Below are 18007 nucleotides of genomic sequence, written 5' to 3' on the forward strand. Positions count from 1 at the left end.
CATTTTAAGCAAGTCTTTTAATTTCTTGGAGTTTCAAGTTCATCCATAAATGGAAATAACATCTACTCCGCCCATCTCACGGTCTTTTTTTGTGGGCCAGATAAGGTCATATGTGAAAATGTGTTCAAGTATAAGAGACAGTTTTTAACAGAGATCACATCAGAACAGCTTTTCTCTTTGGCTGCAAAAGAAAAGGAATGTCAGGTGTTGCAAACTCAAGTGACTACAAGGCCAGGCAGGCGGCTTCAGTAACCTGGGTTAGGTGTAGGGGCCTCAGTGTTGGGGATGCTTCAGGGAGTGGTGAGGATTGACAACTCTTGAATCCACCTCTAGCCTAAAGAAAGCAGATGCTATGCAGCCATGAAAAACGATGAGTTCATGTCCTTTGTAGGGACATGGATGAAACTGGAAACCATCATTCTCAGCAAACTATCGCAAGGACAAAAAACCAAACACCGCATGTTCTCACTCATAGGTGGGAATTGAACAATGAGAACACTTGGACACAGGAAGGGGAACATCACACACCGGGGCCTGTCGTGGGGTGGGGGGAAGAGGGGAGGAATAGCATTAGGAGATATACCTAATGTAAATGATGAGTTAATGGGTGCGTCACACCAACATGGCACATGTATACATATGTAACAAACCTGCACATTGTGCACATGTACCCTAGAACTTAAAGTAAAATAAAAAAAAAAAAGAAAGCAGATGCTACTCAGCTTCAGATAACTTTTTTCTTTGAAAATGTAGAGCACATGTTGACACATCTAATAATCTTGCAAAAGAAGCCACAACTCTCCAAAAATGGTTTCAACGCTATGAACCCAAACATCCCACATCTTCAGGCAACATTTGGCCCAGAGCCATACATTTTCAACCTGAATCCTACAAGCATTCTCATCAATCAAAATCCCTGCTCTTTTTGCAGAAATGGGCGCCTCTTAGGGGTTTGTGCCAGTGTGGACAACTGCCGATTATTTGTTGGGGGCATCCCAAAAACCAAAAAGAGAGAAGAAATCTTATCGGAGATGAAAAAGGTTACTGAAGGTGTTGTCGATGTCATTGTCTACCCAAGCGCTGCAGATAAAACCAAAAACCGAGGCTTTGCCTTTGTGGAGTATGAGAGTCATCGAGCGGCTGCCATGGCGAGGAGGAAACTGCTACCAGGTTAGCAATCCGCTCCTCAAAGATGAGACTTCTCTGCCTATCCTGCCTTCCTCTGCAAAGAAAATAAGCATTTTTTATTTTTTGGGCTACCTTTCATTATGCTGTATTTTGAATTTTTTATCCTTCTTCACTATCTCACAGTTGATTCCATTCCCTGAAGTTTTCACAGACTCAGTTTTGAAAAATATTCATTCTGTGCATTGAGGCTAATTTACATGCACTAAAGAAACCCAGAACTTTAAGTGACAGCAATCCTTTGATGAATAAAGAATCTTCTTAAAATTAAGTATATCAATCACAGTTACTTTTGTGTATAGATTTTGTTATCAGGCTTATTAGAATTAGGGTATATTCTCCATTACAGTGTAGAAATAAAAACCTCAAGTGATACATTATTCCAATGACAACTAGGTGACATACTTTCATTGTGACTCCTTGTTGTCTAATAATTTCTGTCTAATTTGAGAGAAGAGAGTTAAAAGCTCTCCTTAGAAAGGCACCTCTATTTGTTGGTTGTTACAACCACAGGATAGATCCCATTTCGTGAATAACTATAAAATTCTCTATCCACCCCAACACTACCTCAGTCAGATCAACTTAGGAAAATTTTTTACAGTTCTTGGCTCATTCTAAAACATTTGCTACAACTTACACAGGTTTTTAAATGAATACTAAAATAAGAGGATTTCAAAAATGACAGACTGGACACACTGGAATGAACATTTCTCATGAAAATTATGGGAGAGCCACCAGAATTCAAAACAAAACAACCACCACAAAGATGTCTACATTTATGTTGCCTTTGTAAACACTCTTCAGAACAAACCAATACTATATCAGCCCCCTAGATATCTTCAAAACTAGGAGACAGCTTCTGGCTTAGGGAAGATCTTTCAATAATATCTTCATGAAGGCAACTTAAAGGGAAAAAAATGAGACAGTCCCAAAGGTTGCTGAATCTTTTAGAGAAGTAGATATTTTTAATGTTGAATCTTTCATTCACAACTTCTTCCCTCTTCACTGTCCAGCAGTCAAGTCATCTAAATCACAGGTCCATAGATAGACTCACTAAGACTCCTCATGGGGGCATAACTTTTAGTGACCTGGATGTAATATTTTGCTATCTGCTTCAATTCTTCTTTCTTCTTCAACATCAACAACTCTACCATTGAAAAGTGTTTTGTATCCATCCTGTTTTCAGGCCACCACTGAGGTCTAAACACACATATTCTAAACCTTATGTAATTTTTTTCAAGATCTAATTATTCTCCCAGCTCTGCTTTCTCTTCCATGTGCCCCGCCCTCCGACTTCTCCATCCTGAACATTACCACCAGATTAATATTTCCAAAATATCCTATTATCCTTTCAACATCTTCTTGCAAATAGTAGGAATTCAATCTCAGGAATTCAATCTCTATCTATAGGCTGAATGATGTCTGTCACTAACTGGCCAGTTCAAAAATATTCATAACTCCTTGCTGTGTGTAAGAACTAAATATGTGATTTCATTATTCAGGACCTTTTATTCATTTCCTGGTCTTTTATGACCATATTTGCTACTTTCTATTTCCCAGTAAAAACTCTTCCTTCTATCAGGACAGACACCTCAATGACCTAGATACTTCCATGCCATGTCTGTCTCGTTTATTCCTAATGCTATATCCTCTACTAGGAATACCTGCCCCTCCTTCACTGGTGATATTCACCCCAGCTCCACCAGCACCTTCTTGAGAAACCTGCCTCCAGTATTCCAGCCCAAATTAGTCACTTTCCTCCCTCAATGCAGGAAGCCAGTCATTATCTGTAAAAACAGATATGTGAAATAATTTGGGGTGTGGGGGAGTAGGACAGTGAAAGAGGGTCCAAAACAAGTGAAAGACAGTTTCCACGGTCAAGACAATCCAGTAATCCTGGAGAAGCTCCACCTCCTGAAAGCTTCCCTATCTCTTCAAAGAGAATGGCACATTGGCCCACCGAAGGAACTCCTTTATGTAAGTCAAGCAGACTAGCTAGCCAGGTCCTATCAGATAAGCTTCAGAAATTCTCAAGCACTTCATTAAGCTTCCACCCACAGTCCTGACTTTTCCTTGTGGATTCTCTGTCCAGGATACGCCATATGGAGGCTGCCTCCCCTCCCCATCCACTACTCATATTCACCATGATCCAATGCAACCCCCTTACCTATGGCCCTTTGGGCCGGTCTCAGGTGGATTTCACTCAGCTGGATTTTAGTCAGCAACTAACTCATCAGCAAACTAACAAGATGAGGCACAGTGGTGAGTAAGCCAGCCAGAGCAAACTTCTTCACCTCTAATGAGATCTCAGAACAAAACCTATCACCCATTTGGATCACTCTACCTGTTACCCCATTGCAGACTCACCCACAACAAAGGAATTCTGTAATTGCCAACCCTTTGAGAACCTAGTTTAAAAGAACAAGGAGACTGTTGAGAAAAATGATAAGTGAAGACAAGAAACTTTTCTTTCTTAATTGACCCAGGCTTGCAGACAGAGAGACAATAGCTGTCTAAAGGGATGTAACTGCTCCTCAGCCACTTACCTCCTCTCTAAACAGTGGCAGTTCCCCCTTGAGAAATCTTACCTTTATTGAGCTCTTTACAGAACAAAGTTGCTGCATCCCACTCAGAAACTAGAAAGGCGTTCTAAGAATGCTCTGAAGAAAAGTCCTGGCAGTGATTCTCAATGTCAGGCTGCATCAGCATCACCTGGAGGGCTTGTTATAGCACAGATTGCTAGATCCCACCACCAGAGTTCTTGATTCAGTAGGTCTGGTGTCAGGCCAGGTAATTCGCATTTACAAGTTCCCAGGATGCTACTGCTCCCAGGACTGCACATTTGAAAACCCATGATTTGAATCAATGATTTTCCATCCTAGGCTGCACATTGGAATTACCTGATGTTTTCAAACAATGTTAGTACCCATGTCAGCCTCTAATCAATGGAATCTGCATCACTGGAATATAAAGTTAGGGAACCGGTGTTTTAAGTTTTCCAGATGATTCTATTCTTCAGTCAAATTTTGTGATTCACAGCTAAATCTATCAGCTAATGATACTGGGTAATGATCTTCATGGCATGGAAATAGGAATACCTGGGAACTGTTCAGTCAGTAAATATTTATTAAGCATCTAGAACACATATTGCTTCCTTCTGAATGACACGAGAGATTCAAAAATTAAAAAAAAAACATAGTACCTAACCATTGCACTCAAAGAGTGCATATTCTGAGAAAACTATACATACACAAAAACAGGAAAAATTATTAAGAGGACAGTGTATTGTTAAATCATAATTTAAAACTTATTAAGTCTTATCTGCATCATCTTTTCTTGACCTCACAACAATAGTAGGTGTAGATAAGGAAACTGATGTTAGAAAGGATATGTTTTCTAGCCAGGATCATTGTTCTGACATTTGAACTTGTCTTACTTCAAGCTCATGTTCTCAAATCACTCTGTAACACTCACTTTCACCAGAGGTCTTCACAAGGATGTTGGTGGAAATCACTGCTTCCTATATTTACTCTCATTTCTGTTCCCTTAGCCTTATGCAGCTCTTCATGTTCCTAGGCTGAGAAGACTAAAGCTACAGCAGTAGTACTCAACTGTGGCTGCATTTTACAATTAACTAAGCTACTTCTAAAACTCCTGAGATCCAGCCCACTTATATCAGAATTGGGAAGGGCAGTCCAGAGGTCAGTAATGAGCTGGTAAATCTTTAACAGCCAGCTCCCTGAGGAAAAAACAAAAGCCCTGATTTGTAGCATTTGCCAGTTTCCATGGTATTAACACTCCCACTGTGGCTGATTTCAAGCTACCAATGTGACTTTAACTGGCTCACAAAATTCTGATACTTTCTTTATCTATTTATCTGTCAATGAACATTTAGGTTGATTCCATACTATGGTAATTGTGAATAATGCTTCAATAAACATGGGACTGCAGGAATCTCTTTAACATAATGATTTCATTTGGGGTGAATATATACCCAGTATGGTGATTGCGGGATCATATGGTAGCTCTATTTTTATTTTTTTGAGGAACCTGTATATTGTTTTCCATAATGGCTCTACCAACTTACATTCCCATCAACAGTATGCAAGTATTCTCGTTTCTCCAAATCCTTGCCAACATTATCTTTGATCTTTTTGATAATGGCCATTCTACCAGGTGTGAGGTGATAACTCATTTTAGTTTTGATTTATATTTTCCTGATGATTAGGGATGTTAAGCATTTTTTCATATACCTGTTGGCCATTTATATTTCTTCTTTTGAGATATGTCTATTCAAATCCATTGCCCTGTTTTTGTTTTTTATTTTTGAGATGGAGTTTCACTCTTAATGCCCAGGCTAGAGTGCAACAGCATGATCTTGGCTTACTGCAACAGCATGATCTTGGCTTACTGCAACCTCTGCCTCCCGGGTTCAAGTGATTCTCCTGCCTCAGCCTCCTGAGTAGCTGGGATTACAGGCATGTGCCACCACGCCTGGCTAACTTTGTATTTTTAGTAGAGATGGGGTTTCTCCATGTTGGTCAGGCTGGTCTCGAACTCCTGACCTCAGATGATCCACCAGCCTCGGCCTCCCAAAGTGCTGGGATTACAGGCGTGAGCCACCACGCCTGGCCTTTTGCCCATTTTTAATTGGGTTATTTGTTTTCCTACTATTGATTGTTTGAGTTCTCTATATATTTGGGATATTAACTCCTTATCAAATGTATGGTTTGTAAATATTTTTCCTATTCCTTAGGTTATCTCTTCGCTCCATTGATTGTTTCCTTTGCTGTGCGGAAAGTTTAGTTTGATGCAATCCCATTAATCTATTTTGCCTTTGTTGTCTGTGCTTTGGGGGTAATAGCCGAAAAATAACTGCCCAGACCAATGTCAAGAAACTTTCCCTTATGTTTCTTTCTAGTAGTTTTACTGTTGCAGGTCTTACATTTAAGTCTTTATTCCATTTTAACTTGGCTTATGTGTATGTTGTAAGATAAGGGTCCCATTTCATTCTTCTGTATATGGATATCCAATTTTCCTTACACCATTTGTTGAAGAGGCTGTTCCTTCCCCATTGTGTGTTCTTGGCATCTTTGTCAAAGATCTATTGACCATAAATGTGTGGATTTACTTCTGGACTCTATTTTGTTTCATTGGCCTAAATGTCTGTTTTGATGCCAGTATCATACTATTTCGATTACTATAGCTTTGCAGTATATTTTGAGATCAAATAGTGTGATGACCCCAGCTTTGTTCTTTTTGTTCAGATTTCTTTGGCTAGGGTCTTTTGTGGCCCTATACAAATTTTAGAATTATATTTTCTATTTCTGTGAAAAACATCACTGGAATTTCGACAGACTACATTGAATCTGTAGATTGCTCTGAGTAGCATGGGCCTTTTAACAATAATAATGCCTCCAATCCATGAACATAGGATATTTTTCCATTTATTTGTTTCTTCTTTAATTTTTTATCAATATTTTATAGTTTTAAGTATACAGATCTTTCATCTTGTTGGTTAAATTTATTTCTAAGTATTTTTGGGGGGGATGATATTATAAATGAGATTGTTTTCTTGATTTCTTTTTCAGTTTTCTTGATTTCTTGTTGTTAGTGTATAGAAAGGCTACTTATTTATGTATGTTAGTTTTGTATTTTACAGCTATACTGAGCTTGTTTATTAGTTACAATGGAATATTAGTCAATCTTTACAAAGAAGGAAATTCTGTCATTTGCAACAACATGGATGAACCTGGAGGACATTATATTAAGTAAAATAAGCCAGGCACAGAAAGATAAATATTGCATAATCTCACTTATATATGGAATCTAAAAAGTTGAATTCATATAAGCAGAGTGTAGAATGGTGGTTACCAGGGCTGAGGGCAGAGGTATGGAGAGATATTTGTCAAATGATACAAAGTTTCCATTAAAATGAATAATTTCTGGAAATCTATTGTATAATATGACTATAGTTAATGTACTTGTATACTCGAAAATTAGTAAGAGAGTAGATCTTAAATGTTATCACCAACAAAAAAAAAGTATGTGAGGTGATGGATATGTTAATTAGCTTCATTTAATCATTTTACAATGTATACATGTATCAGAACATCATGTTGTATACCACAAATAGATGCAATTTTGATTAATCAATTATACCTTTAAAAAGCTGGGAAGGAAAAATGCAAAAATTTAATAATCTATTTTTGCAAGTAGATAAGAACTGGCTCTAGTACATCATTGGGTGGAACCCAGGTTTCATTATTTTTTAAACTTCACCCAACATGGGGCCAAGGCTGAGAACCACTGAGCTGCCAAAACCAGAGTTACGTGGGAGCCTTGGGGATCTTGGGGATCTTGGAATAATACAAACAAAAAAAGTCTATGTAAAGCATAGAAGGGGAAGGGAAGAGAGTAATGAAGAAAACTATCCCCTGGAATGCAACACAGAACAAGATGGTCACAGTTAGGGTAACAAGAGCCAACTTCTCCAGGGTCAGTTATCTCCTAAGACATGCCTATTCTTCATTTGGGTTTTAGAATGCCAGGGTCACGGATGCTTTTACTGACTGCTTTTCAAGGAATATAAAGATGCATTCTTATTGAAAATAATTGCTTCCCATGTGTAGTAATTGAACAAATAAACCCTTACCAATACTGAGAGTTCCTGATTTTGTTCTCTCAAGCTTTGTATTGCTTACGGAATAAAGTTTATTCCCAAACAATGAATAAAAAACAAACTAGATTTCCAATCAAATTTAGAACTTGGGTTGACTCTCACTCTCCTCTCATCACTTCAACAAGATCTGCACTGTGTAGGGGTATAGGAGCAGAGTCACCAAAAAAACAAAACAAAACAACAACAAAAAAGGGGGAGGTGGTTAAGTAGAACAGGCCTGGGAAAGTTATCCTCTCTAAAGCTCATTTCCCATTCTGTAAAATTGGGAGTCATTCACCTCCCCACAGGGTTACTGTGAGAAGGAACTGAGATGGCACATGGGAAACAGGTGGTACAGTACAAGACACTCAATAAAATGTGTTCATAGTAACACAAAAATATATGTAGCCATGGAGAACAACTACCCTTTACAGAAGAGTTAAAATTCTCATTATAGACTCTTCCATTGCTTGTCATCTGTCTTCTTAATTAGGACTTTTTGAAAATGTCTCCATTCCAAATTTATTCATGTTGTGAAAGAGGATTAAGAGGGAACACAGCTGGTCTAAGCCTTGACCAAGTGTGAGGGACAGAGAACAAACTAAGGATGCCTGAGCCCCACCCACCTTTGCCCAAACACCATTTTTTGAACATCTCAGTTGTGGTATCTAGCCTAATTAACAACACAGATTCCAGCAGCAGTAAATACTCTTCCTAGTAACCTTCTTAATGTTCTGTGGAGTCAGATTCTATATCTGGGCCCTAAATCCATACTTTTCCTTTCTCCCTTTTGCTATCTTACCTTAAGTGACTACCTTCACCCAATGAGTGTTGTTCTAAGAGCCAAATGTGGCCTCTGCTGCCTCATTTCTGTTCAACCTCAAACCACAACCTGGTTCCCTTTATAATCAATAGTTATAACAAGCCACTGGTCACACAGAACTCCCTTCTAATCAGCTACTCCATTTATTTGGAATGTCTGTTAAGATCAATACTCACCAGTTTTAATGGTCTTCTTGCTCATTCAAGACCTCAAGGGTCAGGTCAATTTAAAAGACCATTGGTATAAATTGAGATGATGTTGTCCTGATTCCTACATAATTAATCATAATGGTGATCATTTTCAACAGGAAGAATTCAGTTATGGGGACATCCTATTGCAGTAGACTGGGCAGAGCCAGAAGTAGAAGTTGATGAAGATACAATGTCTTCAGTGAAAATCCTATATGTAAGAAATCTTATGCTGTCTACCTCTGAAGAGATGATTGAAAAGGAATTCAACAATATCAAACCAGGTAGGACATATATACAAGATTAGTTTTTCAAAACATTCTTTATCCTGGTTTAGTCTTGGGAGGGTGTATGTGTCCAGGAATTTATCCATTTCTTCTAGATTTTCTAGTTTATTTGCATAGAGGTGTTTATAGTATTCTCTGATGGTAGTTTGTATTTCTGTGGGATCAGTGGTGATATCCCCTTTATCATTTTTTATTGTGTCTATTTGATTATTCTCTCTTTTCTTCTTTATTAGTCTTGCTAGAGGTCTATCAATTTTGTTGATCTTTTAAAAAAAAAACAGCTCCTGGATTCACTGATTTTTTTGAAGGATTTTTTGTGTCTCCATCTCATTCAGTTCTACTCTGATCTTAGTTATTTCTTGCCTTCTGCTAGCTTTTGAATGTGTTTGCTCTTGCTTCTCTAGTTCTTTTAATTGTGATGTTAGGGTGTCAATTTTAGATCTTTCCTGCTTTCTCTTGTGGGCATTTAGTGCTATAAATTTCCCTCTACACACTGCTTTAAATGTGTCCCAGAGATTCTGGTATGTTATGTCTTTGTTCTCATTGGTTTCAAAGAACATCTTTATTTCTGCCTTCATTTCGTTGTGTACCCAGTAGTCATTCAGGAGCAAGTTGTTCAGTTTCCATGCAGTTGAGTGGTTTTGAGTGAGTTTCTTAATCCTGAGTTCTAGTTTGATTGCACTGTGGTCTGAGAGACAGTTTGTTATAATTTCTGTTCTTTTACATTTGCTGAGGAGTGCTTTACTTCCAACTATGTGGTCAATTTTGGAATAAGTGCAATGTGGTGCTGAGAAGAATGTATATTCTGTTGATTTGGAGTGGAGAGTTCTGTAGATGTCTATTAGGTCTGCTTAGTGTAGAGCTGAGTTCAATTCCGGAATATCCTTGTTAACTTTCTTTCTCACTGAGCTGTCTAATATTGACAATTGGGTGTTAAAATATCCCATTATTATTGTGTGGGAGTCTAAATATCTTTGTAGGTCTCTAAGGACTTGCTTTATGAATCTGGGTGCTCCTGTATTGGGTGCATATATATTTAGGATAGTTAGCTCTTCTTGTTGAATTGATCCCTTTACCATTATGTAATGGCCTTCTTTGTCTCTTTTGATCTTTGTTGGTTTAAAGTGTGTTTTATCAGAGACTAGGATTGCAACCCCTGCCTTCTTTTGTTTTCCATTTGCTTGGTAGGTCTTCCTCCATCCCTTTATTTTGAGCCTATATGTGTCTCTGCACTTGAGATGGGTCTCCTGAATACAGCACACTGATGGGACTTGACTCTTTATCCAATTTGCCAGTCTGTGACTTTTAATTGGAGCATTTAGTTCATTTACCTTTAAGGTTAATATTGTTATGTGTGAATTCGATCCTGTCATTATGATGTTAGCTGGTTATTTTGCTCATTAGTTGATGTAGTTTCTTCCTAGCATCAATGGTCTTTACAATTTGACATGTTTTTGCAGTGGCTGGTACTGGTTATTCCTTTCCATGTTCAGTGTTTCCTTCAGGAGCTCTTGTAGGGCAGGCCTGGTGGTGACAAAATCTCTCAGAAGTTGCTCGTCTGTAAAGGATTTTATTTCTCCTTCGCTTATGAAGCTTAGTTTGGCTGGATATGAAATTCTGGGTTGAAAATTCTTTTCTTTAAGAATGTTGAATATTGGCCCCCACTCTCTTCTGGCTTGTCAAGTTTCTGCCAAGAGATCAAAACATTCTTTAAAAGCACCTATGCTTGAGATGACTTCCCATAACTTTAAATAGAAATGCTTTTATTTAGCTTATCTCATAATTCCATGCAGACCTCTCAAACTATGTTCCTAACTTTGGATTAGAAAATCAAGCCATATGGTCCTACAACATTTATCAATATTATAATTGTATACTTATCTGTGTGATTATTTAATGAATACTTATTTTCTTCACTAAACTATAAGTTTCATGAGTTTTTCCCCTCTTATTGTTTCCTCCATCCTCAGACATTTAATCTCTGGGCCTGGGGTACAATGATTGCTCAATAAATATTTACTGTAATGAAGAATGCATGCCATAACTATAGGTCTGATGCAGGGTTTCTCAGCCTCACCACTATTGATATTTTGGAACAGATCATTCTTGGCCGTGGGGGTCTGTCCAGTGGATTGTAGGATATTCAGCAGCATCCCAGGCCCGTCCCTGTTAGATACCAGTAGCAACCTCCAAGATGTAACAACCAAAAATGCCTTCAGACATTGCAAAATATACTCTATGGGTGGGCAAAATTGCCCCCAGTTGAGAACCACTGGCCTAATGGAATACGCTTGTGACATAAGTAAAAAGGTGACAATCCTAGGAAACTCATTTGAGTGAAGAGGAAGGGAAAGGAATAGAGGGAAGGTGGAAGGGGATAGTTGCTACTCATCTTGTCATTATTTTTCAGTGTCAATTCTAAGCCATCAGATTGACTCCCCATCTCTTTCTTCCCCATATAGGAGCTACAACACTGAGAGAGGCAGAGCATTTCAGGAAACAATATCCAAATTACCATTTCCCAAAAACAGTTCAGAACATTAATTCTACAATCTTTTGGTAGATGTTACTGATAAAAGGGCTCCACGGTCAAATAAGCTTGTAAACACCAGATTCTGCAAAATTAAATGAATTTCTTCATTATGGAACTTATCGAAGTCTTTAGCCTTCTAACCTGCTTTGAAATTCTCCAAGAAGAGATGCAGAAAGCTTCATTTTTCAAATTTCTGAAACATGACTGCTCTTTTTTGGCATATCATCTTGTGGGATTATTGTGTCTTTAAACACACTCTGGGCAGTAGTGGCTTAGGGTTATCATAGTAGTAATATCCTTTCATAACTGAGAATTTCCCAGTCTCCTGGCAAATTCTCTAGGTTGTTAATAAGGGTGGACCATGGTGCTGTCATGTTAAAGCTGCCTGAGAATATTCACTTGCACATACTCACATCATCTGTTTCCAACTCTGGGTGCTACTTCAGATAGAACAGAATGATAAGCAGATGATTTGCTCTGAAGGATATTCAGTAAGGATGTCACTGCTCTATTTTGAAAGATTCACCAAAGATCTTTCTCCAGCCTCAGGGACTCTGCCTTCCCTGAAATATTAGTGTGATGGTGTGGCTCCACACCAACAGCTGTGAATCCATGACTAAGCTAGAAACTGCAAATGATGGACCACCTTACTGTGTGCCAAGCATTACAGTGGGCATTTTCACAGCATGTGTCATTTATTCATCACAACTCTACAATACAAGTTGCTTTATTCATTCCATTACTTTCTAGATAAGAAAACCAGGACCCAGAGTAGTTAAGTAGTTTGCCCAGGGTCACACAGCTAGCAGGTGGCAGATCCTGGATTTGAACTCAGGTCTGGTAAAGGGCATGTTCTTAAAAACTTTAATACTCTCATGCCCCCTCCTTATTCCCTTCACTCACTCATTCATTCAACTGTCTTTCCTTCAGTAGCTCCTACGTGCGAGGCACTGTGGAAGGAACAAACAAGTATGATGTGTGCAGGGAAAAAGTTTAAGAAATTCCAGAAAAATACAGCTTAGACAGACTGCTCTTAGAGGAGTGCAGAGAAGACTTGTGTTTCGAAGTGACATCTAAGCTGAGATCTGAATGTTGATGCAGTTGTAGGCATAGGAACCATTATGTGTGTATAAATATTGCCCACTATTCTCCCCTCATTCCATGTTGACTTTCTACCTTCCCAGAGTGAATAATACTTCTTATATTTATCTAATTAAAACAGCACCTTTTTTTGCCAAGGGCTAGAATGAGAAACTACTAAAAGGCTGCTTCCTTTCCTAGTCCCTGATTATCAGCTTTCCCAGTCTGCGTATTGGCATATATTGAAGATACATGTGTGCCCGGATCCTACTAATTATCATGAAAATAATGAGCATCACATATCTCTCTCTCTCTCTCGCTCTCTCACTTTCTCTTTCTTCTTGGGACTAAAGTGTGTCCAGCGATTTCAGGGCACAGTCTGCAGCTGGTGGCACAACTCTCAGGGCTATATAATGATGTATGGCTTGTTCTTCCTGGTCCTCTGCAAAAAAAATATGAATTGCAGAAGGTGAACAACTAGCAGACATCTGCTGCATTAAGAGGGAAAAGTCAGAGCTAACTAGTTTATTTTATCTTGGAAAATATGTACTGTGCCAAGGCTATACTTACCTAGAAACATTTCTGGAAAGAAACAGGAAAATGACTCTTTTAAAATTCCATTTAAAGTTTAGGTCCCTCAGAGGAACCTACATATTACCTCAAAATATTTGACCATGTATCAGTTTAACCATGATGAACTTGAATAATATTATATTGCCACTCGGAGACACAAAAGATAATTAGAACAAAAATTGAGACCTGAAGATGGTTTGTTCTTCCCCACTGTAGCCTAAGGGTATCTGCTGAATTTCCAATTATAGTCATTCTACAAAATCTAATCTTCCTACAAGAGTTTAGCAGTATTAGAATCACCTGAAGGGCATGTTAAATCACTGATTGCTTGGCCCATCATGGGTGGGTTCAAGCATTTCCATTTCTATTAGGTTTCCAGGCAAAGCAGATTCTGCTGGTCAGGGCACCACACTTGGGGAAACATGACCCTCTGATAACATTCCCTTTGGCATGCAGGTGTGTTTCTCCTCAGGTTTATGTGTTGCTGACAAGTTGACAATGAACACAGCAATAACTTTCCAATTCCTTGCATCATGATTTCAGAGGATCTTTTTCTTCTTTGCTAATGGATGATTGAGTAACGATGATCACTCATATTCTTTGGACTCACCCTCTGCCAAATGAAGATCAATTATTAAACAAACTTCTATGCACTAAAGAAGAAACGTATTAAAATAAGCCATGTGGTGAATACTATTGTAGAGAAAACCAACTTTTATGACACAGACTCTAACTTTTTAACTTGTCTGTTTTATGAGGCAAAGTTTTTAAATATCAAATTTTCCAAAACCAGATGCATCTGGAAATTATCGTCCAACAGTGTAAGATAATTTTAGATATCTGCAAACAGAATTTCAGAAAATCTAAATTCATTATCATCTCAAATGCCACCTAACTGGTGTAGATGACAGAAGTTGGGATGTGAATTAACTGATAATATTCCCTTATTCCATGTGTATTTATAGAGTAGCTCCTATGTCCAAGGCAGTAGGCAGGAACCAGGTGAAGATGATACCAAGAAGTCTATGAAGAAGGTCCTGTTCTCAGGGAGATAACAGACCAGTGAGCCTAGGTAGAGAATGACATTGAAAAATGAACCAAGCAAAGACTGGAAAGGTGAAGGTCATCATTGGCCAATGTCTTCCTTCTCAGTTACTAAAACAAGTCATGGGATTAAGTCATGATCATCACCCCATGTGACACTGAAAAGAATGAAGAGACTATATTGGATATTCAGTTAATTATATGTCCCATGCTTCATGGTCTCAGAGAGCTTTATTTATCCTTAGCCTGGCCAGACAATTTTGCTCTGTATAACCATTGCCATAAGAAGTCAAGGGTCGACTGTTGAAGGGAGTGAAAAGAGAAGTATCACGATGTCTTTAAATTGTCCTTATGTTACAGGCCCACTATTATTCCAAAGGAAGATAATTCTTAGTCATTGAACCATGTGGGAGAGTAAAAACTCTAATTACCTTTGTTACCTTGAATCTAAGAAGATAATGAAACTTTGATAGGGACAGAAAGGACTTCCCCCTCTTCTTTTCCCTGGCATAATGTCTCATCCTATGTTGTCTCCCGGGACTCTCGAGGTACACCCAAGTGAGTGTAGGGTAAAAGAAGATAATTGGCATGCTAAACTAATAGTGGTTAAATTATTTCCACCTTACCTTCACTCTAAGCAAAAGGTCTATTTTTAAAATTGAGTAAGCAACAACATTTTAAAAATATAACATCCAACTATCTCGGTACAACTATCTTTTTTCATTTTTATATGTTGCCATCATGTTCAGCAGTTCCTTTACATAAAAATAGATAGTTGGTTTGTTTGGGTTTTCTACACAAATAATATAAATAAACTTTGCAAATATTTGTAAAATACCAAATATATCAATTAAAATATGAAAACCCCCTTCATTCTTCCCAACTTTTCTCCCCATTCCTGAAGTAACCCCTGTTAAGAGTTTGGTCTCTATCTTTTCAGTTTGCTTTCTGTATGAGTGTATTTATATTTGTGTGCACATATATATGGTTTTGGATTATTAAAAACACAAATGCTGTAATATTGTACTTACTATTTTATAACTTTTTAAAAATTAACAATAGGTCTTAGGCCAGGCACGGTGGCTCATGCCTGTAATCCCAACACTCTGGCAGGCCGAGGTGGCAGATCACCTGAGGTTGGGAGTTCGAGACCAACCTGACCAACATGGTGAAACTCCTTCTCTACTAAAAATACAAAATTAGCCAGGCACATGGTGGTGCATGCCTGTAATCCCAGCTACTCGGGAGGCTGAGGCAGAAGAATCACTTGAACCAGGGAGGCGGAGGTTGCGGTGAGCCGAGATCACGCCATTGCACTCTAGCCTGGGCAACAAGAGCAAAACTCTGTCCGAAAAAAAAAAAAATAGGTCTTTAATCTTTCTATGTAATCACATACAGGTCTATTTTCTTTATAGACTCCTTGGTGTTGGTATAAATGCAGCAGATTTAATCACTCATGAAAATAGATATTAAATTGTTTTATTTTTGCTCTTTCAACAGTAGTGTAATTGATATCCTTATGCATGATCCTTGTCCATGTGTGTGAGTGTTTCTGTATGAGACATTCCTCAAAGTAGAATACTAGATATTTACATTGTTTCCAATCTTTAGCTATCATGACAGCAAGGCAGGCAACTTATCTTTGTTCCCAGATGTTCTTTCGGAAACAACTTTCTTTTTCTTCTTTTTGCTTTTTTATTTAAAGATTATTGGATAAGGATATAGGGAATCCAGTTGTAGTTCCTCTCTGTGTGCACTCTAAATCTCATTTGCCTTGTCAGAACTGTAGTTACCTAATATTTAAATTTTAAAAAGTAATTTAAAGTTAATTACATAAGACAAAAGAGATAAAGACATTTTGCTGGGGTGAAAAGCAAAAGTAATCACCTAAATATATGTTTGTAAAATGATCAATAATTGAGTTCAACTCAATTCAACAAATATTTTACCATGCAAAATGTACTATCTTTTACATTACATAAGATGCAAAAGAAGATGGAATTCCCACCCTTAGACACCTTGTAATCTAGGAAGTGGAAAACACAAATCCATAACAAATTATAATAAGTCAGAATATAAATTTTATTTTAAAAACTGCAAAAAAAAACTCCTGTTGAATGTTCTTGATGAGATCTTTACTTAAATATGAGGTATCCATTAAAAAAAATCAAATACCCTTTGCAGCTATGTGCTAAAATATATCACTTTCAGGGCTCTCTTAATTTTGTTAGTGGGGCAACCCTCACTCTATTTTACAGGTGCTGTGGAGAGGGTGAAGAAAATTCGAGACTATGCTTTTGTGCACTTCAGTAACCGAGAAGATGCAGTTGAGGCTATGAAAGCTTTAAATGGCAAGGTAAGATAGAACAAAGAAAAAAATATGCAGATTCCATCCAAGTTTGGTGAGGATATTACATTCAAAAGCGCAGTCCTGCAAGCCTGTCTCACCCCAGCCTCCTCTGACATGGATACCTCAGTCCATTTAAGATGTACTAAAGAGAAATGATGGAAAATACAATGGAAGTTGGAGATGTACCTAATATATCCAACTTTACCTCTATTTGTTTTTTCTAATTTGGACAAGTCACTGGCCCTCAATTTCCATGGAAAGAGGAAATTTAAGTAGATTATTTCAAGATGTTTTTCACAATTCCAGTTTTCGCTCATTACTTCAAAGAGATTATCATCATTTAAGTACAGTATTTTAGAAGCTGATGAATTAAAAACATGTCAAGGTAGCCGTTATTCTGCCTTCATAGTTTGATCTTCCACTTGGAAAGCTTAGAGTCTCTCACCTTGCCAAGAGTAGGGGCTGGGGAAGCTTCTATATCCTCACTACTGAATTGTCTACAGAAAGCAATATAATATTTATATATCAAGCCAATAAACATTTAAAACCTTCTGTAGACCACTTATCATGCTAGGATACAAAAAGAATCAAAGATGTTTGACAAAGAGTTAAAAGTTGGTTGGAGGAATAAGACAACTACACAAACTCATGCAAAGTACAGGCAAGTAAATATCATAAAAAGAGATAAACGTGGTGAGCAAGTTCAAAGGAAGAAGTGGGCTATAAAGAATAAGACATCTTCATGGATATGAGAAGATAATATTTAAGAGAAGCCACGAAAATTGGGTATAATTTCAAAAATCAAAATATGGAAAGACAGGCAGTCTTAGAGGCACAGAATTTGAGAAGAGCAAGACAAGATTGGAGAATAGGAAAATGTGGAGTAACTTGGTTGGAACATAATGCACATGTGACTGTGTTACCTATCGGATCTGGCATCAGTCAGGGTCCCAAAAGAAAACAAATAGCAAAGGAATTAATTACAAAAGTGTGAGTGGGGACTAGGAAAATCAAAAAAGAGTGTCAGAATTTGGGGCTCACAACATTCTGGAGTCAAAGGTACAAGGGGCTGCAGAATTAATAGAAATCCTGAAAGGGGATAGAATTGTGTAGAGCAGATCTCTTTGCAAGAAGTAGCTGGGTGCAGTGGCTCACACCTGTAATCTCAGCCCTTTGGGAGGCTGAGGTAGAAGGATTGCTTGAGCCCAGGAGTGCAAGACCGGCCTGGACAAGATGGCAAGACCTCATCTCTACAAAAAATTGCCGAGCATGGTGGCATGGAC

General features: G+C 38.0%; 1 protein-coding gene across 7 annotated transcripts in view; it reads left to right on the forward strand.

Moving 5' to 3' along the window:
• A1CF (APOBEC1 complementation factor) overlaps positions 1-18007 on the forward strand; it is a 79319-nt gene that overhangs the window by 48673 nt on the left and 12639 nt on the right. For 4 of the 7 annotated variants that reach the window (XM_054436446.1, XM_054436447.1, XM_054436449.1 and 1 more), the window contains 3 exons: positions 932-1170; positions 8977-9141; positions 16633-16730. In XM_054436446.1, the coding sequence (XP_054292421.1) occupies positions 932-1170; positions 8977-9141; positions 16633-16730 (502 nt within the window). Of the gene's footprint in view, positions 1-931; positions 1171-8976; positions 9142-16605; positions 16731-18007 lie in introns of all 7 variants that reach the window. The other 3 variants (XM_054436444.1, XM_054436445.1, XM_054436450.1) reach the window with 1 other exon arrangement.

This window comes from Pongo pygmaeus, chromosome 8 (genome assembly GCF_028885625.2).
Source record: "Pongo pygmaeus isolate AG05252 chromosome 8, NHGRI_mPonPyg2-v2.0_pri, whole genome shotgun sequence".
Taxonomy (NCBI): Eukaryota; Metazoa; Chordata; class Mammalia; order Primates; family Hominidae; genus Pongo; species Pongo pygmaeus.